The 25,627-nt window shown below is 36.3% G+C and overlaps 3 protein-coding genes across 9 annotated transcripts; 2 read left to right on the forward strand and 1 right to left on the reverse strand.

Moving 5' to 3' along the window:
- The first annotated feature begins 1,278 nt into the window (after window positions 1-1,278).
- ISA1 (isoamylase 1) lies at window positions 1,279-10,665 on the forward strand. Its single transcript, XM_086646263.1, has 18 exons — window positions 1,279-3,076; window positions 3,790-3,972; window positions 4,184-4,276; window positions 4,565-4,717; window positions 6,040-6,131; window positions 6,671-6,812; window positions 6,888-6,995; window positions 7,253-7,338; window positions 7,550-7,621; window positions 7,761-7,887; window positions 7,968-8,054; window positions 8,179-8,271; window positions 8,535-8,693; window positions 8,915-8,998; window positions 9,248-9,328; window positions 9,430-9,512; window positions 9,613-9,730; window positions 10,143-10,665. Exons 1-18 carry the CDS (start codon window positions 2,681-2,683, stop codon window positions 10,404-10,406), a joined length of 2,421 nt encoding a protein of 806 aa, XP_086502389.1. The 5' UTR covers window positions 1,279-2,680; the 3' UTR covers window positions 10,407-10,665.
- Window positions 10,666-11,196: 531 nt separating this feature from the next.
- On the forward strand, window positions 11,197-16,268 carry LOC147564437 (AIG2-like (avirulence induced gene) family protein). Its single transcript, XM_086646319.1, has 5 exons — window positions 11,197-12,140; window positions 13,474-13,546; window positions 14,929-15,021; window positions 15,464-15,547; window positions 15,910-16,268. Exons 1-5 carry the CDS (start codon window positions 12,010-12,012, stop codon window positions 16,048-16,050), a joined length of 522 nt encoding a protein of 173 aa, XP_086502445.1. The 5' UTR covers window positions 11,197-12,009; the 3' UTR covers window positions 16,051-16,268.
- An 85-nt stretch (window positions 16,269-16,353) lies between these two features.
- On the reverse strand, window positions 16,354-23,816 carry LOC147564438 (auxin response factor 19-like). Of its 7 annotated transcripts, none has more exons than XR_015227328.1 (16): window positions 22,999-23,816; window positions 22,538-22,617; window positions 22,322-22,434; window positions 21,337-21,435; window positions 21,180-21,236; window positions 20,894-21,049; window positions 20,718-20,802; window positions 20,482-20,572; window positions 20,194-20,358; window positions 19,864-19,986; window positions 19,587-19,662; window positions 19,357-19,498; window positions 17,400-19,213; window positions 17,107-17,297; window positions 16,656-17,010; window positions 16,354-16,613 (listed from the first exon to the last, which is right to left on the reverse strand). XR_015227328.1 is itself a non-coding variant. In XM_086646285.1 (15 exons), exons 2-15 carry the CDS (start codon window positions 22,590-22,592, stop codon window positions 16,815-16,817), a joined length of 3,363 nt encoding a protein of 1,120 aa, XP_086502411.1. In that variant the 5' UTR covers window positions 22,593-22,617; window positions 22,999-23,801; the 3' UTR covers window positions 16,354-16,814. The 7 variants fall into 7 exon arrangements, 4 of the variants coding, with proteins under 4 accessions (XP_086502411.1, XP_086502400.1, XP_086502428.1 ...); XR_015227327.1 differs by having other exon boundaries at window positions 22,538-22,886; window positions 22,999-23,489; XR_015227340.1 differs by having other exon boundaries at window positions 20,482-20,567; window positions 22,538-23,724.
- Window positions 23,817-25,627: the final 1,811 nt, after the last annotated feature.

Below are 25,627 nucleotides of genomic sequence, written 5' to 3' on the forward strand. Positions count from 1 at the left end.
AAGCATTTTTGGACCACAGGAATCTAATTTGTTACACCGCCTTCTAACGCTTTAGGGTTGTGAGACAGTGAGAGTGTTTCTACCTCATAACTTCTAATGGAACTTGGAAGACAGATCTCTTAAATACTTTATTTTCCCATAACTACCTAGCCTTTGGGAACGAGCTAGATGATTCAACTAGTAGCCATTACAGAAAGCATGTGGGAAATCATTTGAAACCTGAGCTTAAATCTTATAGTAATATTATTTCTATGGAAATTGACCTAAAACATTGGCTCAGTTAGGCACAAAGTTGCATCATATATAACTCTGAGTTACTTGGCAATGCCATTTGTGTTTAAACTATATTGAAACAAGGTGAATGCTCTTTCACTGGAACACTAATTAATATTTTATGTGCCTGCATCTCACAAAATTTAATTGATATCTCTTGTGTCCCTAAACACATGACTTATATACCTGAACAACTTGAAAAGAGAATTTGTCAATACTTGCTTGCCTAAGTGGTTGATAGTTTTGACATAAACTTCAAAATCATGGAGGTTCCAGGTTCCATTCCCAGAAATGGAATCCACGTTATTGAATTTGGGTTAGTACAAAAGGTATAAATAAATAGTATGTTGGTGAGTTTTAGGCTCCTTTGATTAGTGGTTTAGGCGGTTAGCGTGTCTGTCGCATCTTGATGATGTATCAATATCATGTAATGACTAACGTAGATCGTAGTCCATTTCCGAAAAAAGAAAATTGAAAAGAGAATACATGCACAATGATAAATATACAAAGAGTCAGAGGTCTCCGTTCTTCCTCACACAAAAACTACAGTATTTACTTTAGTTTTACTTTAGGTTGTAATTCCGTAAACCGCATTGGGCCTCCTTTGGAAACTAGGGCCGACTGATTCTATGGGATGCTTCAAGTTTTAGGGATTGGGTCTTTATCTGGAGTCTGGAGATGCTCTTAATAAATTAATTTGTCATAATAGTTCTTTTGAAACAATATTTTCGGTTTATTGGAGCTAATCTAACCCCTGTACAAATATAGTTAGTAATCAGATCATTAATGGATGAGTCCAACACGAAGGAGTATTTCAGGTAGAGCTATATTCGAATTTGAGTCGGATCTATATTTACTGATCACTTTCTACTAATAGAACAAGACCTGAAATTTGGAATAGTTATTGAGAGGTCTAGCAATAACGTTATACTAGCCCGAACACTGTGATCATAATACCTTCACAATGACAGATTATGTTTGGTGTCTATCGCATCTTGATGATGTATCAATGCCATGTAATGACTAACGTAGATCGTAGTCCATTTGAAGAAAAAGAAAATTGAAAAGAAAATACATGCCGAAAGCGATAAATATACAAAGAGCTAGGTCTCTGTTCTTCCTCACACAAAACTATAAAGATTGAGAGAGAACGTTTCTTGAAGAAGAAAATTGAGTGAGAACGTTTCTTGAAGAAGAATGACTCTTTATGGAAAGAGATTACTAAGCACTATAAAGATTTAGAGAGAGAAAGAAAAATACTCCTAGATGGCAGTTTTTGCAAATAAGAGATTGAATAGAGGACCGTTTTGAAAGATTACAAGAATAGATATAAATGCATTTAAATTTCCAAAATACCATATAGATCCACGTCAATCTGGATGCTTTTTCCAGATTTTTAGTTGTAAACATAGCATTTCTCTTAATTTAGTTTTATTGTAGGTTATAATTCCGTAAGCCGCTTTGGGCCTCCTTTGGAAACTAGGGCCGACGGATTCCGTGCGACACTTCAAGTGTTAGAGATTGGGTCTTTATTTGGAGATGCTCTTATTAAATATAAATTGTCATAATAGTCCCTTTGAAACAATATTTGAGCTAATCTAACCCGTACAAATATAGTTAGTGATCAAATCATTAATGGATGAGTCCAACTCGAAGGAGTATTTCAGGTAGAACTATATTCGAGTTTGAGTCGGATATAAATTTACTGATCGCTTTCTACTAATAGAGCAAGAACTGAAATTTGGAATAGTTATTGAGAGGTCTAGCAATAACGTTACACTAGCCCGAACACTGTGATCATAATACCTTCACAAACACTTAGATTATGTTTGGTAGCTCGGGAAACACCCAATTGGAACACTTGGAAAATGTGAAGGCGCCCCATCTTTTTGCTCTTAACACTCCCTGTGGGCGTTTGACTGAGTAATCCGAGGCCCACAGATTACGAAAATCTAAGGTCTCTCGGACTAAGACTAATCCATGTTGGTCAAGCACAACATGGATTAGGACCAGAGCGAGAGCCCTGAGACTACCCCAATCCTTAGGGCACGAAGAGAGAAGGAGGGCCAAGAATAGAATGATGGGGTGCCTATAGACGCACAGGAATCTTTAAAAGGCCCACAGTATCACAAAAATATCGCCTATTATTCCACCCTTCACTCTTTTTTATACTTGTTCCATCTCCAACTCCAAAGCCACAAATATTTTCAGATAAAAAATAAAAACCAGAACTTTACTCTCTTTGATAATGACCCTAAAATTCTCCTCGGAAACCCTAAAATTCTCAATGTGCTTATTCTTTTGATCTCATCTATCATAACTTTCAGTCTCATTTTGATCTCATCTATCATAACTTTCAGTCTCATTATCTTTACTTGTACTACCAATACCCTAAATTTATCTAACAATGGAGTTAGTACAAAATGCTGCTTCATGTTTGTTTAGGTTTAGTGATTATACTCCTGGGAGAAGAAAATTGATGACTAATTCTCACTCTTGTTGTTCAAAGTTTGATGATCAGAGTCAAAGTAGTAGTAGTAGTATTTTCAAGAGGGAGAGTGAAAAAGGGATGATCAGAAGGGTAAAAAGGTCAATTTTAGTTAAGGTAAGTGATGGTGGAACGGCAGAAGTGGTGGAGACGGCGGTGGTTGAGAAACCTAAATTAAAGAGGTTTGAAGTATTTAGTGGAAGTGCAATGCCCTTCGGTGCCACCGCTCAAAATGGTGGTGTTAATTTTGCTGTTTATTCTGGTGGTGCTGTTTCTGTTACTCTTTGCCTTATTAGTCTCTCAGATTTACAGGAGGTAAAAAAAAAAAAAAAAAAATTCTAAAATTTTATACTTGAGTAGTAATCAATCATTTATGGGTGTTTTTATCAAATAGAACAATTTGAAATCACCACCCAAATTTATATCTAAGCCATTGATCATGAACCCAGGAGAAAATTGAAGTCAATGAACACCAAAATCAGGTATTAGTTAGTCTGGTACAAGTGACATTTATAAAATTTACATAATTCTTACCGGTAGATAGAAAGAGAAAGGGTGTTTGAAATGTTTTAGCACAATCTTGTTGAAGTGGGTTTCATGACAGATGTTAATTGATCGAACTAACATAAGTAAAATGTCTCGTTCAGAATGCGTTTGCATCTATATTAAATGCAAAGAGACGCGTTTGAAGATATCTTTAATAGTTTAATAATTTTTTAATACTATAGTTTAAAATAATTTCATTGAATGTGGGTTCTTGTTTGATTATTTTACGTGTTTTCTCGCAATTTGACATTGTAATGTATCATGTGGTTTGCTTTCCTCAAGCATGAGTATCTCCTCATGCATTATTTCTAACTACATTGGTATACTTGCTTAATATTGGTGTTTTTATGTCCATTCTGAATCTTTTAATTTTTGGTGATCCCGAGTCATGCAACGAAGCAATACATGCTTGGTTATGTAGTTCTTAGTTTTCTTATATGCAATGTCAGCGCAACTTAACCTACTTGATTTGTCGGGTTTAGAATAAAGTGACAGAAGAGATCCGGCTTGATCCATTGGCTAATAAGACGGGCGATGTGTGGCATGCATTTCTAGAGGGTAATTTTGAAGATATGCTATATGGCTACAGATTCGATGGGAAGTTTGCTCCTGAAGAAGGACACTACTATGATTTTTCTCGGATTGTGGTGGATCCTTATGCCAAGGTTTTGTTATTTTGACTATCAAGTTTAAGTTTGTTTAAAAATTAAAAATTTATGATTTAGTCATTTAGTGAGTGGATATTGAAGTGTTTGGCTCTTTCCCGTCTGGTCAAATTGATTATTCGCTCTATCATGCTTTTTATTTCTTGGTTATGCTTTTCTTCGAGCCTCTTCTATATAGCAGTTTATCTTATTCTCCTATTTATCTATTTAGGCTGTTATAAGCAGATCGGAGTATGGTGCATTGGGACCCGACGGTAACTGCTGGCCTCAAATAGGTGGAATGGTCCCTTCGCCTGTTTTTGAGGTATGTAATTAGATTGTGGATTTTCAAGCTTCTAATGGCATTTCATGTCTTCTTGGTAATTTATATTTGTTATGTGTTTTCATCTGCTAAAAATGACTGGAACTAGATTCTCGTGTTCTGGTGTTTTTCTTTTCACACAGTTAATTGTTACAAATGGTTTTGTATCATGAGTTAAAGTGCCCTCTTTCATGTATGTTGCCGTTTCACTATTTTGAAGGTGGATAAGTTTCTATGTAACATATTCTTTGCTGTAAATTTTGTCTCTGACTGACAATTTGATGTTTTCAGTTCGACTGGGAAGGAGATTTGCCTGTGAAACATCCTCAAAAAGACCTTGTAATATATGAAATGCATGTTCGTGGGTTTACAAGGCATGATTCAAGCAATACCAACTACCCAGGCACATATCTTGGCGTGGTAGAGAAACTGGATTATCTGAAGGTATGATGTTCTTTTTTTTGCTTATCTATGATTAAGTCATTGTGTCGAAGCATCTCTATCCATTTGATAGTTTGGCTACTTGGAATCAAATATAAAGGTCTTGTCACATCTCTTTCTTAGGCTTCATTTGGTTAAGCGTATAGCTTATTTCAAGAGCTTTTTTTTAGCACTTTTAATGAAAGCGCTTTATAATAAGCTATTTAAGTTGTTTAATACAACATTACAAAAGCGCTTTTAAATTTCCAAAAGTTATAACGAAACATTTGGTAAAAATAAGCAAGAAGATATTTTGTCAAATTATTACATACTTTATGTTTTATTTTAATGAAATGGTGTATTGAATTCTATGATAGCACAATGATAAACTAGGAAATATTTTACCAATGGTATATCTTACGAAACTCTGTACTACAATGGGACATTACCCAACCTAGACAAAATTGGAAATATTTAATACTCGTACAAAAAATAAACATATTAATCACCATTGTTAGTTTCCTCAATTATTGGGGTACCCATATTTGTAGTTAGTTAAAGACAACTTCCTACAATTTGTAAGTTTCTCGTGTATATATATGTCATAAATTGAGTTTCTCATGTATATATATGTCATAAATTGATGACACCATAAATAGATAACCCAATGTCCTAAAATTGAAAGAGATTTGAGTTGTCCAATCCATTGTATTTGAAATGTGTGACTAGACGTGTGATTGCTCAAATGAAATCACAATAATGATTACAAGTATAGGCAGTGTGTAAATAAGTAGGCATTATTTAATTGATGCTACCCTGGGTATGAAAGAAAACCATCTCCACGTGTCATGTTGGATGAGGTAAAAGGTCGTGAATCACTCCGAAAAATGTTGCATGAAAGCTTTCAAAAAACGCAGAAAGCAGAAGCCACATATTGTGGCTTCTGCATTTTTGCTAAAAAGCTCTGTTTGGGCTTGTGAGAAGCCACAACTTATATTTGCCAAACGTGATATGTGTATAAGTTCTTTAAAATTAGCTAAAATCTGGATTTTTATTGATTAAGCTAAACCAAATGTGGCCTTAAGCTGATGGATTTTAATGTGCAAGGTTTTAAGAATACTTAAATTCAGTTTTGTTATTATTGTTCCATTTTAAACTACTTTTCTAAAAATGGGTTTCCCATCAACTATCCATTTCTTGAAGAATTTGACCACTATTAGATGTGTTTGAGATATCATGTCCAACCTTGGTGCATTTATAACGAGATAAGGTGATGAAAACATCGATAATCATCTAATTGCTTGTCTTGTCATCACTTACTCTGGGCAGTTCCATACATAATGCAGGAGCTTGGAGTAAACTGTATAGAGCTTATGCCTTGTCAAGAGTATAACGAGTTGGAGTATTTCAGCTACAATTCCGTCCTGGGTAATTATAAGTATGCAAAAAGTAAATGTTTAGATCATGGTCTTGCTTATATTTGCTTCTTTTATACTGAATTCTTATGTTAAGTTGGAGCTCCCTTTGGTCATGCACTTATGCATTATATTCACCTTTCAGAAAAAAAAAAGTTAGTTGATAAGTGTTCTTCCATTACGTTGTAAAGAATGCTATCTTCATTAATTATTTTTCTCAATGAAGTCGGAATGTTTTGCATTGCAAGAGATGGGTGAAAACTTGTTTTTGCAGGTCTCTCTAGACTGATTACTGTATTTTGTCACTCTAATATGAGAAAACTTTTGTACCTTTATAGAGTATCAACTTCATGCTCTCTAGTGTTTGTCATTATAACACTTTTAGTTTTGAATCTACCTGTGAAATCATCATCAATCATAGTTTTTGCATTTGATTAGAACAGGAGGAATTTAATGTTGCAAATACCTTTTCCTATTTTGTCTCCAAACCATCATTTATCTCTTTCCTGATAAATAACAAAAACTCTTATCACCTGACACCTAGTCAACTTCTTTCCGTTAGGCTAAACTTTTGGGGATATTCAACTGTCAACTACTTTTCACCAATGCTACGCTACTCGGCTGCTGGCATAAGCAATTGTGGACGAGATGCTATAAATGAAGTCAAAGTTCTTGTGAGAGAAGCTCATAAACGGGGAATCGAGGTGATAAACTGGTTTGGAACATAAATTTATTTCTATTTTGGGTGTGATATGTCTTACCAATAAGTTGTCTTCCAGGTGATCATGGATGTTGTTTTCAATCACACGGCTGAAGGCAATGAGAATGGTCCTATTTTATCTTTCAGAGGTGTCGATAATAGTGTTTATTATATGCTTGCACCTAAGGTACATACCCCATATGCCTTAATTCATTCTGATTTCTTCAGCTTAGGAACTAGAAAACCTTGTGAATGTGAGGTAACTCCTTAAAAATATTTGTAACTGAAGAAGAATTTCCTCGAGGCTCGGGCATGACAAGTTCTTTGGAGAAGTATATTTTCTCCGTCTACACTTCTACGCGCATTAGTTAGCGATGAGATTAGATATCCTCTTTTTTATGGTTCAGTGATTCGATTAAGTTCAACGATCTGACTTTTGTACAGGGAGAGTTCTATAACTATTCTGGTTGTGGCAACACCTTCAACTGCAATCATCCTGTGGTTCGCCAGTTTATAGTGGATTGCTTAAGGTAAATTTACTGTAATTACCATTACTGGGCTTCTCCGTTTCCGCTGCTATTCCTTAACATATAAATAATCTTGCTACTACTGGTAAATGTTTGTGTTCAAATTGATGGATGACCCAGATTATTTAGTTCTTTCTTGGGTAACGTGTATTGATATTTTTCTGCAGATGGAAAACATTAATATCGTCTTTGTTGTATTTTACTTGTGCAACAGATATTGGGTAATCGAAATGCATATTGATGGCTTCCGCTTCGATCTTGCTTCCATTATGACCAGGAGTAGCAGGTTCCCTTATATTCCTGTCTTCAATGTCTTCATGACGATTCTTTTTCAATGTCGAACTATCCTGATCTCTCTCTCTCTCTCTCTCTCTCTCTCTCTCTCTCTCTCTCTCTCTCTCTCCTTTTTCTTTCTTTTGTTGAAGTTTGTGGGATGCAGTTAATGTATTCGGAAGTCCAATAGAAGGTGATCTTATAACAACTGGTACCTCCCTCAGCAGTCCTCCATTAATTGATATGATCAGTAACGACCCAATCCTTCGTGGAGTCAAGGTACATGCTCGAAGTCTGTTGCTCTAAAGTTATGCATGATCTCGAAATGTGACCAAACTTATTCCCTTTTCTTCTACTAGCTTATTGCCGAAGCATGGGATACGGGTGGTCTTTACCAAGTTGGCATTTTTCCTCATTGGGGTATTTGGTCAGAATGGAACGGGAAGGTCAGTCTCCAAACCTTCATTTCGTATTTCTGTATAATGATGGTTTGATAAATTTAACAGATTTCTATTGTTTCTCAATTGTAAGCGTTTAGTTTTGTTTTAATTGGTAATTTCTCCTTTTTAGTACCGTGACATAGTGAGACAATTTATCAAGGGCACTGATGGATTATCAGGCGCTTTTGCCGAATGTCTGTGTGGAAGCCCAAATCTGTATCAGGTAATTACTTTTTCTTAGTCAGTAGAACTCTTGTATTCTACTATTCTCCTCTAACATCTACCCTTCTCTTCCTTCACTTTTATATTTCATGTCTCTTGAGTTCCTCATTCTTGCTCTGAACTTCAATGAAAAGTTATATGTTATCTCACACATTAGGACTTCAGAATTTGAGAATCAAAATATTTGATAATTATCCTTCTAAAAAAAGAATTGTTTAATTGTTACTGGTATGGTCAGTATTCCTCATTTAGATAATGAATCAGACAGGAGGAAGGAAACCGTGGAATAGTATCAATTTCATATGTGCACATGATGGATTTACTTTGGGTGATCTAGTAACTTACAACAACAAGCATAATTTGGCAAATGGGGAAGACAATAACGACGGAGAGAATCATAATAACAGCTGGAACTGTGGGCAGGTAAATCTTGGAACAAGTTTATTGTATGATATTGTTGGGTCTTCTGATGAATCCGTAAACTACGATATGCCAAGTTTCTTAAATCATTGTTCCCTGCAGAAAAAAAAGTATTTGTGAATTTCGTTTGATGCCAAATGGAAGCTCATCTCTTGTTGAGTACTGTTAATAAAGAAAATAAAAAAACGACAAATATAAATCTTTTTGTTTATTCATATATGCAGGAAGGAGAATTTGTAAGCCTTCCTGTGAAAAGATTAAGGAAGAGGCAAATGCGGAATTTCTTCTTATGTCTTATGGTTTCTCAAGTAAGTATTTGGTTATAATCCTATGTGTTCAGGACTTCAGGTATCTGGAGTTCAGAACTTTTCAAATGCTTTCACTTGGACACATCCACTAGAATCAAATACACAATAGAAGTTATTGACCTTCGAATTGGTTTCTTCCTTTTGGTTCTAGCTCTTGTAGTTACAAATTTATAATAATATTTTTTACGATGTTGCAGCATTTCTTTTTCAAGTTTTTCGTGTTTCTGACATTGATCTATGTGTGATTAGGGTGTTCCGATGATTTACATGGGTGACGAATATGGTCACACAAAAGGAGGCAATAACAATACATATTGCCATGATAACTATGTAAGCTTTGGAATCCTTCTATTCGAATTGTTCTTTTCTACTTAACTAATCCATCTTAGAATGCTTGTTTGCTTACTGACTACTTTGGATGGTGATCACAGATTAACTATTTCCGCTGGGATAAGATGGAGGAGTCATCATCTGATTTCTTCAGATTTTGTCGCTCCATGACAAAATTCCGCCAGTAAAGACCACCTTCCCATTCTAGTCTATCTCTTGTATTTTCACTATTAGGTTCGCTTTCAATGGCTTCGTCATTGCGATCTATATGTTTATGTCTGCAGTGAATGCGAATCGCTTGGATTAAATGACTTCCCGACCGCAGAACGACTGCAATGGCATGGACACACCCCTGGTGAGCCAAACTGGTCCGAAACGAGCCGATTTGTTGCTTTTTCATTGGTATGTTCTGCCTTTTCATATCTTTTGTTGTGCTTGACCTATTTTTATCTGTCTTTTCTCCGCTTGCTTACAGACAATTTTGGGTCGCTATTGGGAGAGTCCAAAATTTTCATTTTTCAATTTTTATTCTTGAAGGTGTTCGGTAAAAGATAAAATGGGTGTTGTAGAGGAAGGTTTAACCTTTGGTTAATCAGTATCCCTAGTGATTTAACTAAGGTGGTTCGCGTATATACTGGATTATATAATTATGCATCTTCGCTTGTTTTTTTGTTGAGAATAGTCCCATATAGGCTAAAGACAACTAGTGAACCAAGAAAAAGTATATTGATACCAATTGTTTTGGGTCAGATTATCACGAACATATTGTTTGATTAGATTGGTATTGTTACTGATTCTCATTCTCAAATTACAGATTGATTCGGTGAAACGAGAGATTTACATAGCCTTCAACACAAGCCATCAACCTGTAATGGTGACACTGCCTGAACGACCCGGTTATAAATGGACTCCTCTAGTGGACACTAGCAAACCAGCTCCTTATGATTTCCTTTCGGATGATCTTGTGGATAAACAAACAGCTATCAAACAATACTCCCAATTCCTCGATTCCAATTTGTATCCCATGCTTAGCTATTCATCTATCGTAATGCTACTTTCTCCGGATGACAACGTTTAGATCAGATAGTACTTTTCCGAGCCAAGAATATTTGTTGACGGATTCGAGAAGCATTTTAATGAGCCACAATCAAGACTCTGTCGCTCTCTCCCTCTCTCTCTCTCTCTATCTATCTATATATATATACATACATATAGTGTAATTATATCTTGATTCTGTATAGAGGTGGACGATTTTAAAATACTGCTTGTTTATCTGTTCATTCTAGTGTTTAAAATACAATTAGAGATATCAGGAAATACGAGTTTGTTTTTCTTAATTTTGCTCAGCAGTATTCTAACCAATGAATCTGTAAATCGATTGGTTCGGATGATCTGTCCAACCATTGACTACATTAAGTTTTTCATAATAGTAGATTATGCAGTGTAACGTGCCTTCTTTTGCATGATTAAGAGCATGTCTTTCGAACATACCCGTAGGATTACTTCAGTCTTGAAATTGTTCTTGAAGTTTGGTTTTTGCCTATCATTGCAAGCTTCCCCTAAATATAGTGTGAAAAAAACCTACCATTGTCTTTTTCTATTAAACAAATATACAAGGGCAGTATGTGACATGAATACTTCATGATTGAGATGACGCCCATGAGCAAGCAATGTGAAATGTTGAAAACTTCCCTACACGCCAAAAGAAATAACGCTAAACATGCCATGGGAATGTCAAAATAGTGCCAAATGGGAAAAAGGGTGACCTAGTACTAAAGAGTGTCTGGGTCCTCTTGACTCGGCGACCTAGTAACCAAGAGTATCTTGTCTAGGTCTTCTTGACTCGGCGACCTAGTAACCAAGACCATAAGCCAAAAACACTTAGCAGGGCACAACTTTAAGTATCTTCCTATATAGCAGAGAAAAAAATACAGGTGATGTGCTTAAGACACCGTTGTGGTTTAGACACTTCATGTATGTTTCCGGAGCTCTATCTCTTAATTGTCGTTGACTTTTCCGAATTTTTCTCTTCGTCAAGGGAGGTAAAGTTCTTGTTTCATCACCGTAATCTATCGGTTCATCATAATTTGGGATTGAGTAGACTTTTGTTCGCTCAAATTCATTCAATGATAAGAGACACATTTCTTATTTTGTCACCGTTACATCGCAATCTATTTGCTCGGAACGCTCACCATCCTCAAACTCTTGACACTGCTAGTTATTTGCGAAATTTGTGTTATTTTTTTTTGCTGAGTATGTAATATATTTTGAATCAAATAGTCATTTTATATTCTCCCTAACTAGATAGCCCAACAGTCCACCACCTTTTGGTGCAGCGCTTGGACACCCCTCTTAAACTCATGAGGTCGTTGGATCGAATCTCGGTGGAAACAGTTTGGCATCAAGATTTATCTAATGTAATTTTAGTAATGTAAAAAGTAAATAATATAATAAATTTATCGGACCTTCCATTATAGTTTAAATTATGTGGTAGTCTATTTCTAAAAAGAAAAGCACCGCACTAGTAGCCCATTATAGTTTAAATTATGTGGTAGTCTATTTCTAAAAAGAAAAGCACCGCACTAGTAGCCCCTTTTAACGGTGCACTTACAGCAGCAGCTGTGTGTGATTTGTTCTTCTTCTTCCTCCTCCGAGGGTTGTGGGAGAAAGTGAATTGGAAGATGATGTCATCAGTAGTATCTCAGAGTGGAATTCACAAGGTATTTGTGTATGGAAGCCTGATGGCGGATGAAGTAGTTGCTAAGCTATTGAATCGTATCCCTCTATCTTCTCCTGCCACCCTCCCCAACTTGTATTCCTCTCTCTCTCTCTCTTATAGATTTCTCAATTAGATTTGTTAGTGATTCATTTGTTCATACTAGTTCTACTATTTAATTACATTAAACTTTTGTTAAATTTCTGATTTTTCAATTATAAATGCCTTTTCCCCTTTAAATTTGTTCTTCCTTGTCAGCTGTCATCAAATTGTTACTGATTATTTCATTTTAGCTGCCAATATTAATTGAATTGGTTACAACTAGGGTTTCTTTAGGATCATATCATTTCTTGAATTTTCTAGATATGTTGTTAATCTGTTTCTTGGGTTGGTTTCAGAATTTTATGGGTACCTCTAGTTTTCCCTTAGATTCCCATTTATGGATTCCCTTTTATTAGTGATAAAATCATTTTCTTATGGGAACAAAAAAAAAACTTGCTAAGCCAAGTTTTCTTATGTCAAAAAGGATTCATCAACTTTTCTTTGGGAATGAAATTTTGGTTTGGGTAGAAATTTTGGTAGACATGGAAATTGAAATATTTTGGTCATTTGGTCCGAAATGTTTTACGAATTTATTTTCTTGACTAGGCATTGTTAAGAGAAACTTAGGTAAATTTTGGGTTCGATAGAAATATTTTGAAACTTGATTCCTTGGTAGTATGTAAGATTTCCCTAGGTTTGCACAGGTATGTACATGTTTGCGCAGGGAGACCAAATCTAAAAAATATTGACATGTCTTTTTTAACCATGACGCAAGATATTTGGGTCTGTGACACAATCTCCTGTTTTCCGATAGCCTACATATTTACATAATAAAAATATGAATTTGTGTGGTTATTTAGTCTGACGATGACTTATACTGTGTTGGGGTCGTTGATTAGTCTGTCACATGGTATCCATGCCGTAGCTCGTACATCATGTGCTATCTTGTTCAATATGTGTTATGCTAGGCTATTACCTCTTCGACACACTATTTCAGGTTCCCGGAAGTTTTCAAGTATTTTCTTACACAAGATATATTTTTAAGATGCATATACGATAGATATATTAAAAGAATTCTTGTAATTAGGTAGTCAACTAGTTAGTTATTCATGTAAGCTTAATATGGCCAAAGGACTCAAAGCTTGAGCTTTGGAATCATATAAATATTTCTCTCCAAGCCTAAGCATCCCTGACCGGCTAACCCTGATTCAATTTGCCTGATTGACAGCCCTTGTAACTTGTAAGATGAGACCGTAGGATATTGGTTAGTCTATTTGTATGGGTTCTGACTATTTGAGTTTTAGTAAAACACTTGGGTTGTGTTCTTTCACATATTTTTCCCCTTGTGGAGCAACCATCTCAGTACCTGCTGCCTTCTTGTATGCAGTAAAAGGTTTAGCGTAAAAGGGCGTGTTTATCCTGCAATTCTACCAGTGGAGAAGGAAGAAGTCACTGGGAGGGTATGTTAGGAATTCATTTTTCGTACACTAGAACGTATATTAAAGTTAACCTGATCCCGTACATGGAGACTTATCTTCTATAATTTCTTAAGAAGTATTGTTTGGCAGTTCACTTATATTATCAGTTGATATTATGAATTCTACCTTTTTTGTTTGGGTATCAGATTCCATTTTTATAGAGAGGTGCATGAGAACAGGGCCCAAACCTTTAATACCGAAGATCAAGGAATGAAACTTCCCGAAATTTCACCGAAATTTAGCGAAACGTTTCCTAAAATGAGATTAGGTGCACGAAATAACACTTACAACTATTTCCTGCATAGTTTCCACCGACATGATCGAAATTTCCACTGAAGTTGTGGGAAATATCGAAATTTCCACCGACATGATGGAAATTTCGACCGACATAGTAGAAGTCTAGCAAAAAAATCAGAGAAACTAATACTAGAAAAATATCCATTTCTTCGTCTTTTTCACCTTCATTTCTCTTAGATCTTTTTTGATTTTTATGGTATCTTTTCCATGGTTTTTAAATCTATTTGAATGATTTACGACTTGACTTAACTGCCTAAATTGATTTTATCTTATTAACACCTCTAATATAACTGTGTAATTGACGATACCTTCTCAAACTAACATAGTTTGTTAATTATTATTAGTAAGAATGTTATCTTTTGGGTGTTATAGCCAAAAAATTATTCAATTTACCCCCGGAAGTAACTGTGTAATTGTTAATACTCCCTCAAACTAATAGATAATGTTAAACATCATTTTTATGCTTCATTATGGTTTAATAATCTTGTTATACACAATTGCATCATATTTCTATCATTTCTGTAGATTTGTAAGATTTCCACACTGACCGAAACATTTCTACGAAACGTTTCCACTTTTGGACCGACCGAAATTTCCACCGAAACCGAAATTTCATTCCTTGCCGAAGATAGAAACAACAATACATCCTTCCTAGTTATACTCGAACATATTTTCTATGATACTCTGCCAATGAGCCAGAAATAATCTTCACATACCCAACGAAGTGGTTGAGCTTAGAGTAAGTGGTTAGCAGCATGATCAGTCTCCTCCATGTAAAGTATGGTTAAGTTCAAAAAGTCCCTCAATTAACCGAAGAATGCTTCTCCATCATGGGGTGGACTCCCTAGGTGGTTTACTTTCATTTGCTTTGAAATAGAAACAAACTACCAAAGAAGCCGTGCCAAGTAAACCAATTGTATTTTTAGTGCTAGGGCCCATTCCTTCAAGCTTGTATATGGTAATGAGCAGGTATCTATTGTGCGTCCCTCTATATGATTTCGGCTTCAACAAAGGTATATCTGGATATTATCACTTACTTTGTTTCGTGGTGGATTTTGTTGGTGCAGGTCCTATTGGGTATCTCGGATTCGGAGTTGGATACTTTGGATGTGTTTGAGGATGTTGAATATGAAAGGAGCAGTATTAATGTCTCTTTATTAGTAAGTAATCTCAAAAATCATTTCTACTAAGTACAAATTGAACCTTGACGTTAAGACATCCATCATTTATCTTGGGATGATATTTCAGAAAACAAAAAGACGGTGGTCTTTGGTTTATCTTCTTAGGCCATTAAAACCTCTTCCCATCCCAACTTCCAAATCGGATTTATTCTGACAAGCAAGGATCTCTCTTTCGTTACAGGTTCCTTGATCCTGTGTTTCAGGCTCAAGAGTTATGTTTTTTACTGTTCAAATTTTTGATAGAATCACCTGGATTTTTTTTTGTGAGAATCACTTATTTCAAACTCACTATGATAAACGAAAACTTTAAGACTTGAAACTAAGAAAAGTAATATTTTCTATGCTTGAGGACCATTTTTTGGCTTACTAACTTGCTGCCTTTTCATTTGATAATGAAGCTAGGAAATTGTGTTGTTTGCAGAGTACTAATGAGAAGATACAAGCATGGACTTATGTTTGGGCCAACAAAACTGATCCAAATTTGTACGGGGACTGGGATTTCCGGGTAATTTTCTCTATTTAACAACGTCTAGGATTTCAGTTTTCTTTCCTTTTGTTAGTTAAGTAGTACACATTCCCAAAGTTTGTTAGCTGACTTCGCCATATTCTGCAGTACCCGAAACGAGCTGATTGTTAGGATATAATCGGAATTAATAGTACTGTACAGTCTGTACTCTTAAGGCTATAGTCGGAAACCCGGAAATTGGGTTTTTTTCTCCTTTGCACAAGTACGAAGAAAGGTTCATATTTTCTTTATCGTTATTTGGGGAAGGCATATAATGCATCTGGATCATAAAGGCACAGATTGAGTTTGGATCTTGCACCTTTCTTACCATATTGTGTATGATTTGTTGTGTCCTAAATTAGGTATGGGAGGAAGAACACAAGAATGATTTTCTGGTGATGACTGCTGGTTTCATGGAAGAGTTAGAAGGATCCGAATCAAAGCATAGAGTGGAGACCTATGAATCATTCTATCAGCATTTCGATGATGAGAAGAAACCTTGATATTTCTATCCACATTGGGTACAAAAGCATCCTGATACCTAATCTGTAGAATTTATTCTCTTGGGCATGCAATTATCTCTCATCTTTATATTGAAGGTGTTATAACTTGTAAGAACAAATATACAAAAATAACACTAGACTAGGTGGTTCACTGGTAAAAACCTAATTTGTGGTGATGATTAGAAAAGTTTGACAAATAAATCTTTTCCAAACCCTAAGTTATCTCCTCCCTTTCACTCCAACGAAAAGACCAAAAACCATTTCATCGTCAACTTCCTTTTTGGATAGAAGCATACTAAAGTATTAGAAGTTTGAAAGTATGAACTTGCTATTAGAGAAACAGGTAAGAATCTACACATTTTTTACATAAAAAAAAATCCATAAAAGTTTCTACTTTTTCTTGCTTTTTCTGCAATTGACCAAAGAATGACCACTTGTAGAGCAAGATCCTACCATCACTGAGGAGTTCTCGAGGCGGGTTTTTTTTCCTTTAACCTTATACCCTTCTCTCTACAACCCGCACCAGCTTGCCCATACGACATACAATTGATCAACCGTGAAACCTGAAGAATTTATATAGATTCGGAGCAATATAATGAGTTCACGGAATCCTAGAATTTGTTTCAACTTCCTAAAACTGATCGAATCTCCTTGTTGAACCTGCTGGAGCGTGAAAAATAGAATGTGTATTCGGCGATCTAAAAACAAGATCGCTTGATTTTGAACTGTATCTGTTTCTACATTTCCTTTTGGAAATTTGATTTTCATTGCTCGTATGACCCAGCAGAAGGGTTCCCAGAGTTCTGCTCATACCGACCAGTCCTCCATGGGTTCCCTCCGTCTGAACTACTTCCTGCCTGGTTTGAAAGAACACTGTTACCAAGATCTCCATCCAAACTCATCTGCTGGACTTCTTGAGGGGACAATATCTTAATGCAACGGACACAGTTCACAAACTCCCTGCAAATGTTCCGACATAGTTACAAATCGAGAATCATGACTGCGAAAAATTGGGATAAACTACAGCAACGAAGTAATAGTGTAGCTTGAACTTACTCCCAAGGATCATCACCCACTAAAAGGACATCATTCTCATGATCAACATAGACAAGTTTCCAGCCAATTCTTTGCCTATCTTCGAGCTGTCCTTCAATGCCAAATCTACGTGCAAGGTCTTGTTTGAGCTCATCATAGCCCGAATAACGGGCAATATCAATAGATCTACCAACGGCTCCACGCTTATGGACCTTTACACATTACAAACAAGTTCAGGATTCAAGATATTTGTTTAATTCTAGAAAAATATGAAGTTCTATAGGTATATATGTTTTGTAGATCGGAGATCGAACCTTGGTGAACGTCCGCATTCTAGGAAGTTGAGGTGCTGTGGCCCATGGACCTTTACTCAAAAAGCCACCTTCGGTGATGGTAGAATCAATTGAGTTGAATCCCATGTCTGGAATGCCAAATGATTGTGAAACTATCGAGGACGATGGTTCCTGCTGAAGATCTTTGGAGTTGTCATAGTTGGTAATCAAGTTTTCTGAAGAGAGATGATTTTGGAAGTCCTTTGCTGGCTCCACCCCTTTTGCTAATAAAGCATCAGGTGCCATTGATATTCCCTGTGGGCCATCAATGTTATTAGCTCCAAACACAACGTTGTTACTCGGGTCAATCTTAACACCTACATCTTGACTTGTACTTCTGAACAACATAGATTGTGGATTGAAAGATGACAAATTGAAGTTCTTCTGTAGCGACCCATCATTCTGAGAAGCACCAATTGAAGTTGCCGAAGAAGATGCTTCCAAGTAATCCAACTGTGTCAATGGATTTAGGTATGTTTGCGATCCAACAAACCCTTGATTCTGATTATTCGATGCAGGTAATGAAGGTTTGATATCAGGCTTCTGATTCCATTCATTGACCAAGTTCGAGTTAGTTGTTATGGCTTCTAAAGTACCAGGACTCGAGAGAGTTGCAGTTAAATGACCTACTTCATCTGACATCAGTGTGCTGTTGCGGTGCGTCATATAGTTAATGATGGGTTGAACTACACCATGGCAATTTGTGGAAGGTGAGGTGGAACAAGATGGTACATCTTCTGTCAAACAGGATTGTAGCCCACAACCAGGTGGGGCCAATAAAGCACTACTAGTTGTTGGGAGCAGATTGGTTGTTGACTCTGGAGGAAGTACCAAGCCAGGTAACTCGGTGAGCGTGTTTCCTTGTTTCTGATGATTTGATTGTGGTTGATACTGCTGGGAAAGCGATGAATACCTAAAACCTTGTTGGCTATTATTCTTCCTCATTTGCTGTTGGATAATCTGTTGCTGAGAAAGTGAGTTCATGTTAGATAAACCTAGAGGCATTTCTGCCAGGTGCCTCTGCTGCTCTTGGAGTTGGGTAAGTTGAGGAGGTTTCGATAAGATAGACTGCTGCTCTAAGAGTGTCTCTCGCTGCTGCTGTAGCTTTTGTAATAATTGGAACTGAATTTGATGTTCTGACATCTGTAGTTGTTGGTTTACTTGGTTGGGGAGCTGATCTGAATCTTGATTATGCTGTTGGTTAACATGACTAGAACCTAATTGTTGTTCCTGCTGCTGCTTACTTTGAATAAAGATATTCTGAGCTTGATTGTGCTGGGCCAGTAATTGCTGCTGCTGGACTTCATGATTCTGTTGGAATTGAGGTTTTAACAACTGGGCCTGCATTTGATTTACAGAAATTGTTTGATTAACCAAATTCTGTCTTTGCTGCTGAGTGATGTCCTCGAGTGCTTGTTGTGGTCTCATAATTGACCCCAATTGGTTGAATGAAGACTCTGGCTTTGGAAGCTGGTCAAGCTGTTGAATTTGTTGAGGTGGTCTCTGAGAATTGAACTGCAAGTTCTGCTGCGAGATCTGAGAACCGGGAAAGGCCAACTGATGGGAAAGATCACCAGCAACTAGGTTCTGAAGAACATTATTGCTTAGCGAACGCATATAATCAGGTTGCATTGTTGAATTACCAAAAGAAGGGTTTTGCTGAATGCTCATCCACTGAGCCAAGCTGAAACCAGGAATTGCGGAATTTTGGGCGTGAGGGTCCTTCATGTAAATATCATCACCAATCCACGGCATTGTTCTTTTGAAGAGATTATCCAGATCAGAGGACTCGTCATCTGCAAAAGCAATAATAAATCAGCTGTTCATTCCAAATGAACAAACCAGACAGTTATGTTTCTAGAGAGTGCCTATTTGAGATTTAGAAATGTAGTCGACATTTAATCATATAGTTGATACTGTAAACTGATGCAACACGAACCTGGCATTCCTGGTTGTCTTGGTCGCTTTGGTCTAAAAAATGGTGTCGGGCAAATAAAAAACGGAGCTGCCATGACAGGTTCAATTTCCCAGAGAGAGACACGGTTACGCTTTTCTCCAGCTGTAGACTCGTCCCACCCGACCTATTCAAGAATTTAAGTGATGATTACAAGAATCAAAACTACAGTGACTTATTCGGTAGACCTCTAAACAAGGACCACAAACTTCTACCTGCAGATTACGCCATTGTGAGTTTTTCCACCTCACGGGATCTAGATTACTGATTCCTGTAATTGTACCCATGTACCTGTCGAACAAATAGATCTGGTCATCCAACCAATAAGGTCATCCTACCGGACGAACAACCAAGCAGATGTCGAATACCGATATCCTTAATGGTGTCCACTGCTACATAGATTTTTAAAAGATCTTTGTACTTCACCATTATTTTGGTCACGGCAACCAGCATTGAAGTCTCAAATATATAAAATGAAATGCAATAAAGTACCTTCTTGTTCCCGAGTCTTCAGTTTCAAACATCATCCGAAAACGCATGCCTAGGGATACTTGGTTGCTGTAGACTGCCTTGTAGTACTTTGCTAAAGGAACAACAAATTCAGACGGACTAGTCCTGCAAAACAAAATTCTGAGTCAAACAGACCGTTCGAAATTGAGTAATGCAATACATGAGTGACCAAACAATTTAAATATGTCCACTACGTTAGCAACTTAGCATAACTTCTGTTAAACATGGAAATATGTTTCAGAAATTCAAATATAATTTTTAAATTTTTTTCTTGCAGTTTCATAAAATAATAATTTAGACAAGTGAGTTAACCTCGGGTTGTAATACACAGTGAAGGGGCTGTTGTTTGCAGCTGCATGAGCTGCCGCAGCCAGGATGCCAATATGCATACTATCACTTGACAACACTGATGATGATATATTGGTGGGCTGCTTGTTAGCTCGTCTGATACCCAAAAGAAGCTGTTGCTTTTCATCTCTGCTCAGAACAACAAAAATCCAAAGAGCCATTTCTTGGACTTTACTAATTGCTGATATACAACATTAAATGAAGCACTGTGATTGGAGAGATAAAGGGTAAATGTGAAGCTCTCATCAATACCTAATAAATAATACAGAGTCACCGGCGTAGAGTCTCTTCCCACTCACGAATAAGCTCCAACCTGTAGTAAGTAAATGCCGTTTTGGCTGACCTAAGCAAGGATGACAATGAAAACTGATTATGAGTTACTAAGGCATGGAATGAGCACATAAATATTTAAGTTAACTGAATGTCAACATGTGTCTAAGAGCAAGAGTGTATGGTACAAAATTCGATGGGTAAAATGAATGGCTAACCTCGGTATATATGGCGGAAAGTCCATGGAGTATCATGCAAATCTCTAGCTGTCAGTTCTTGAGCAGGTGGTTGCATTGAGAAATCCTAGATATAAAACCCAGAAAAAAATTATTAACTGGCAGGAAGTGGAACGAATAACATAGAAAAACAGGTTGGTGCAGAGAGTATTTATTACAAGGGGAGGGAAAGTCTTTTCAGCTGCACGCCGCGGTACAGAGAAACCTCCATGTGTACTTGTGTCACTTGCAGTCAAAGTTTTGCAGAAAAAATCAGTTTGCGGCTTATTTGGTTTGAGAGCAAGATCTGATGCTAGTAATGCTTCCTTGTCGAACTGCATAATAAAGAATTCCCGTAAGATGGAGACACCAGTTCAAACAACAGAAACTTGTTGTAAAAATGTGATTCTTGAGCTACTGATCTACTTTCATACGAAGCAACAAGTTCAAACGACAGGTACTTACTGTAGAAACCGGTTTAAGTGTCATTTGAGCATATACTTCATCTGTCTCTGCGTCAGCCTAAAGGAGCCCATACAAGGAGATTAAAGATCAACCAAAAGTAACTTGCCAAATTACAAGCTAGAGCAGGATATAAGATAAATGAAAGTCGGGTACGTACATGCAATGTGACATTGAGGAGTAGGCATATTAACTTCGAGGGTAGATTTGGGTAGTTTGGGATGTGAGCATCAACATCTTTCTGCATAGATGCAGCAACCTGGAAATGAAATCAACAGAAACATTATCAATACATGGCTAAATATGAGAGAACTTCCAAGAATATGGAACCATAAGTTTCATTAGTCATTACTCTGCCCTTTCTGTACGCAAAGCAAAAAAAAAATGACTAACCAGTTCCTCAAACTGTCAAACATCATCTTAGAAGGCTCTTATGATTCACTTGTCCTTGACAAACAACAAAATTTTGACATTCATTCCTAGAAGATTTGAATGAAGTGATGATATAAATAGTGGAATGGGGTCAAAAAGAGAAGAATGACCTCAACCCACTATCCCACAATTTCTGAGTACTGATCAACATTAAGAATGTCAGGCTGTTAAATGTAGACACCATAACACACAAGTCAACTAAATTTATGTGCTATTATCAACCAATTAAACAAACAGGATGTTGAGATGTTCGCTAGTGGAGCTAATAATTTAGCCAAGTTTGTCGTTAGTTCAAAAATTCATTTAGATCTATAACTCTTAGGATTTAAGCACATAATCGATCTATGTTCGCTTATTAATGAACGTTTTTTGCTCATCTATAACAACTGAAAGGAATCCAATCTTAGAATTTAAGCCCATATCAGAACTAAGAACAAGTTTAACAACTTTATACTCTTAATTTCTGAGGCAGACGTCGTCACCACCAACGGCAGGGTGGAGAAAAATTTGTGATCCCACCCACCACCACCACCAGATCCACCACCACTATAGAAACCATAAATTCAACTTCTACGTGTAATTTTATTTATCTTCAGAATTTTATTTTTTTCAGAATGCCTCTTAAAATTGGGCAAATCTTCTTTTTGTGTTCAAGGTAATTAAAAAAAATTGTTTCAAAGAGGTGAATGATAGAAAAGTGTAATTTCTTTTACCTGTTCGCTATGACCTTGAGGGAAGTAAACCACGAGACTTCCGACCGGCGGCAAGTCGACTAGGGGTCCTGCGCAGGCATGCCATAGCTCGGAGTTGATGTTCTTTCTCTCTCCTGAAACAACAACAACAACAACAAAAGTATCAAACAATCTGAGTAAGATGATGATGATGATGATGATGAAGAAGAAATTACAGAAATTCAAAATCTAAGTGACCTTCGGAAGGATTTGTACTCGCCGATGCAACTGCACCGTTCACCGGTGTCTTCATTAAACAGATTCCGACGACTTTTCACCTGAAATGCCTAGAAATCATGTATGAAACTTCATCAAATCATTTTTACCAGCCAAGATTCAGCCGGATCTCTGTCTGATTCCGTTTTCTCTATGACGGTAGCTATTTTACAGCAAGAGTAGAGAGAGAAGATCCTTCTTCCTTTCTCGATTTCAACTCAAATCACCTTACTAGCTTAGCCTAACTGAAGCTCAAGCTATTAGAAATCGATCAACCTCTCCTTCCGATTTCTCAATCTTCTTCAAAAACAGATGAGTGAAAACTTGATTTCTGTCAAATGCCTCATTTTTTAGCTCACAGTGAACAGGAAGAACAGATGAGAAGTTGATTTCCTACTAAATCAACTCAACTTCAGTCAAACAGTGGAGGAGAAATGAATTACCTCATGTATGAAGTTGTCGGAGTTCTGAGAATTTCGATGAGTTAGTCGGGAGGATGACCGGAGAAATAAGAGTTGGTAAATTTTGTGGTGGCGGTGGTGGTGGTGAAGGAAGGAAATAGAAAGAGCGACGGTGGTGGTGGTGGTGGTGGTGGGAGGGGGGAGTTGATCCGGAAAAGTGACCGACAAGAGAGAGACCGAGAGAAGAAGGAAAATGAGTGTTTGTTAAGTTCTTCACAGACCAAATACAGAGTTATGCCCCCAAACTCGCCCTACATTCTCAATCAGACATCTTTCTCTCTCTCTCTCTCTACTTTTTTTTACTTTTATAAATTATTTTGACCTTTCTTCTTCCTCCTCCTCTTTCACAGCAAAGTTAGACAACAAAAACAAAATCCAATGCTATTTTCACCTCAAAAGCAGGATCACTTTCAATCCCAACACACACACTCTCTCTCTCTCTCCCTCTATATTTCTCCCTTTCACTCTTTATCAACTCATCTTCACTATCTGGACTGGACCAAATAGTTCCATTGACGAAAGATCTTTGTCAAAAATTAGTCAACTTAACTGGACTCGACATTTTTTTGATCTACTTGAGCGATCTCAAAAGAAAATATCTTTTTTCATATTCTGTCTTGCTCATGTTCCTTACGAACCGCCTACAATTGTTGACTGTCGGTTGTGGCCATCTCTTTCTCTATTGCTCTCTTTATCTCGGTATCCTTCGGCGAGGGATGGGGGAAGAGAGAAGATAGCAAAGAGCATGAGAGAAAGAGAGTGGTAGTTAATGGTGGTCGAATCGTAACTCCTTAAGCGGCAAAAATTCTTTAAAAGAATTATGTTTATTAAATACGGAAGTGAAAGTGATAGTGTAATAGTCCTAAATTGTTTGAAAAATGAGATGTTGTATAATTGGTAAGCATATTGTACAACAAATATGAGGTACTTCAATTTGTTGTCTATTTTTCAACTCATTATTATTCCTAACTATTAATATCAAATAACAACTAGTATTAGTTACGGATAATCAATTAAATTTAATTTAGTTGGTATATTGAAGAGCTAGTGTTATGAGGTTAGAAATTCGACACTAGTTAGCTTCATTCTTTGTTGTTGTCTGAAATAATGATTTGTAAGTGAGTGGTGTTTATCCCTTTCATGGAAAGAACGTAGTTAAATGTATATGGTTGTAGCTTATAAGTACTTGGGAGCATAGAATACACAACTTAATGGCAGCAGCGTGTTTGAGGCGCACCAGTCACCCCTCAAATCACAAAATTTTATCAAAGGGTAGAGGGGTCCCTAAGTTTCTTCTCTCAACTCATTATTATCTCGAACTATTAGTAACTACAACTATTAGTTATAGATAGTCAATTAGTTTTAAGTTAGTTCGTAAGCTTAAAACTAGTTATGAAATTCAATACTTGTTGTTTGACATATTTTGTGGAATGAGCATAGTGTAATATGTGTGAATCTTGCTTAAGATTACTTAGGAGCAAAAAGGAACACTGTTTAATTCATCTTAAAATAAAACTTCCTAACTTAGCTCACTTTGAATTTTTGTTAAATGCATTACTCAAAAAAAGAATTTTAGGCATTCACATTGGCGGAAAAAGTGCACCAAATCATTTTCACATCAATGTTCCAAAATTCTCAGCTACGCCTCCGTAACATGGTCACTTATCAAATCCAATTTTTTTTAAAAAATTATCTAGTAAAAATGGTTTTGGAGTGTTATTAACTATATTATGTGTAACAAATAATTTACGTTTTACATTATAAGATAAAATACACTTAATAAATTTATCCACCACATCGCCAAATTCTTTGTCACTCTTGTATTGGTGATGGTAGTGGTTATGGTGAAGATGAGAGAACATGGAAATTGTGTTTCGCAATAAGATTGAGAAATTTTGAAATGGATGATCATCTTGGAAATTTTGGTCCCTATAATTTGAGAAATTACACACTTCTTTCAAAATTACTCCCACAACTATACTTTATGTCCGAGAAGCAGATACCCTAATTATTTGTTTTACTGTTGTCATATTTTTTTCTCCATACATTCAAGGTGATGTACGTCTTTGAAGGTGTTGTGTGTCTGAGATTTTTCTTTTCAAAATATTCTCACTCTTTTTTCACTTGTTCAAACTGAAATTTTTCTTGAGAGAAATCTTAATACTTAATTAAATCTAATTATTTTTTAAAAAAATTTCTTCTTTAAACATGAATTTCGCATCTTTTTATTTGGCATATGAATCCATAGTACAATTCATAGATATGGGATTTTAACATTTCATTGTGCACGCATTATCAGCCACCATTTACCCCTACTTATTACTTAATTGACTCTAACAAGCCACAACATTGTGAAATGTATTAAAGAACTCACCTTTTTTCAAATAAGAATAGTCATCTTTCAACAAAAAAAAAAAAAAATAAGAATAGTCTAAATAGAATGTTTCTTTGCCTTACCAAATGCTGAAATTCTATGAGTCAGAAATAAGAATTCTCTTAATAGTCTCAAAATATATTAAAGAACTATAATTAAAATATTTTAATTAGTTTAAGAATTATAAAAGAATATTCTATGTTATTTTTTTAGAATCAAGTAAGGTGTCCATGTGGG

This window comes from Eschscholzia californica, unplaced genomic scaffold (assembly GCF_041429995.1).
Source record: "Eschscholzia californica isolate CP2 unplaced genomic scaffold, dmEscCali1.0.p SCAF_1, whole genome shotgun sequence".
Taxonomy (NCBI): domain Eukaryota; kingdom Viridiplantae; phylum Streptophyta; class Magnoliopsida; order Ranunculales; family Papaveraceae; genus Eschscholzia; species Eschscholzia californica.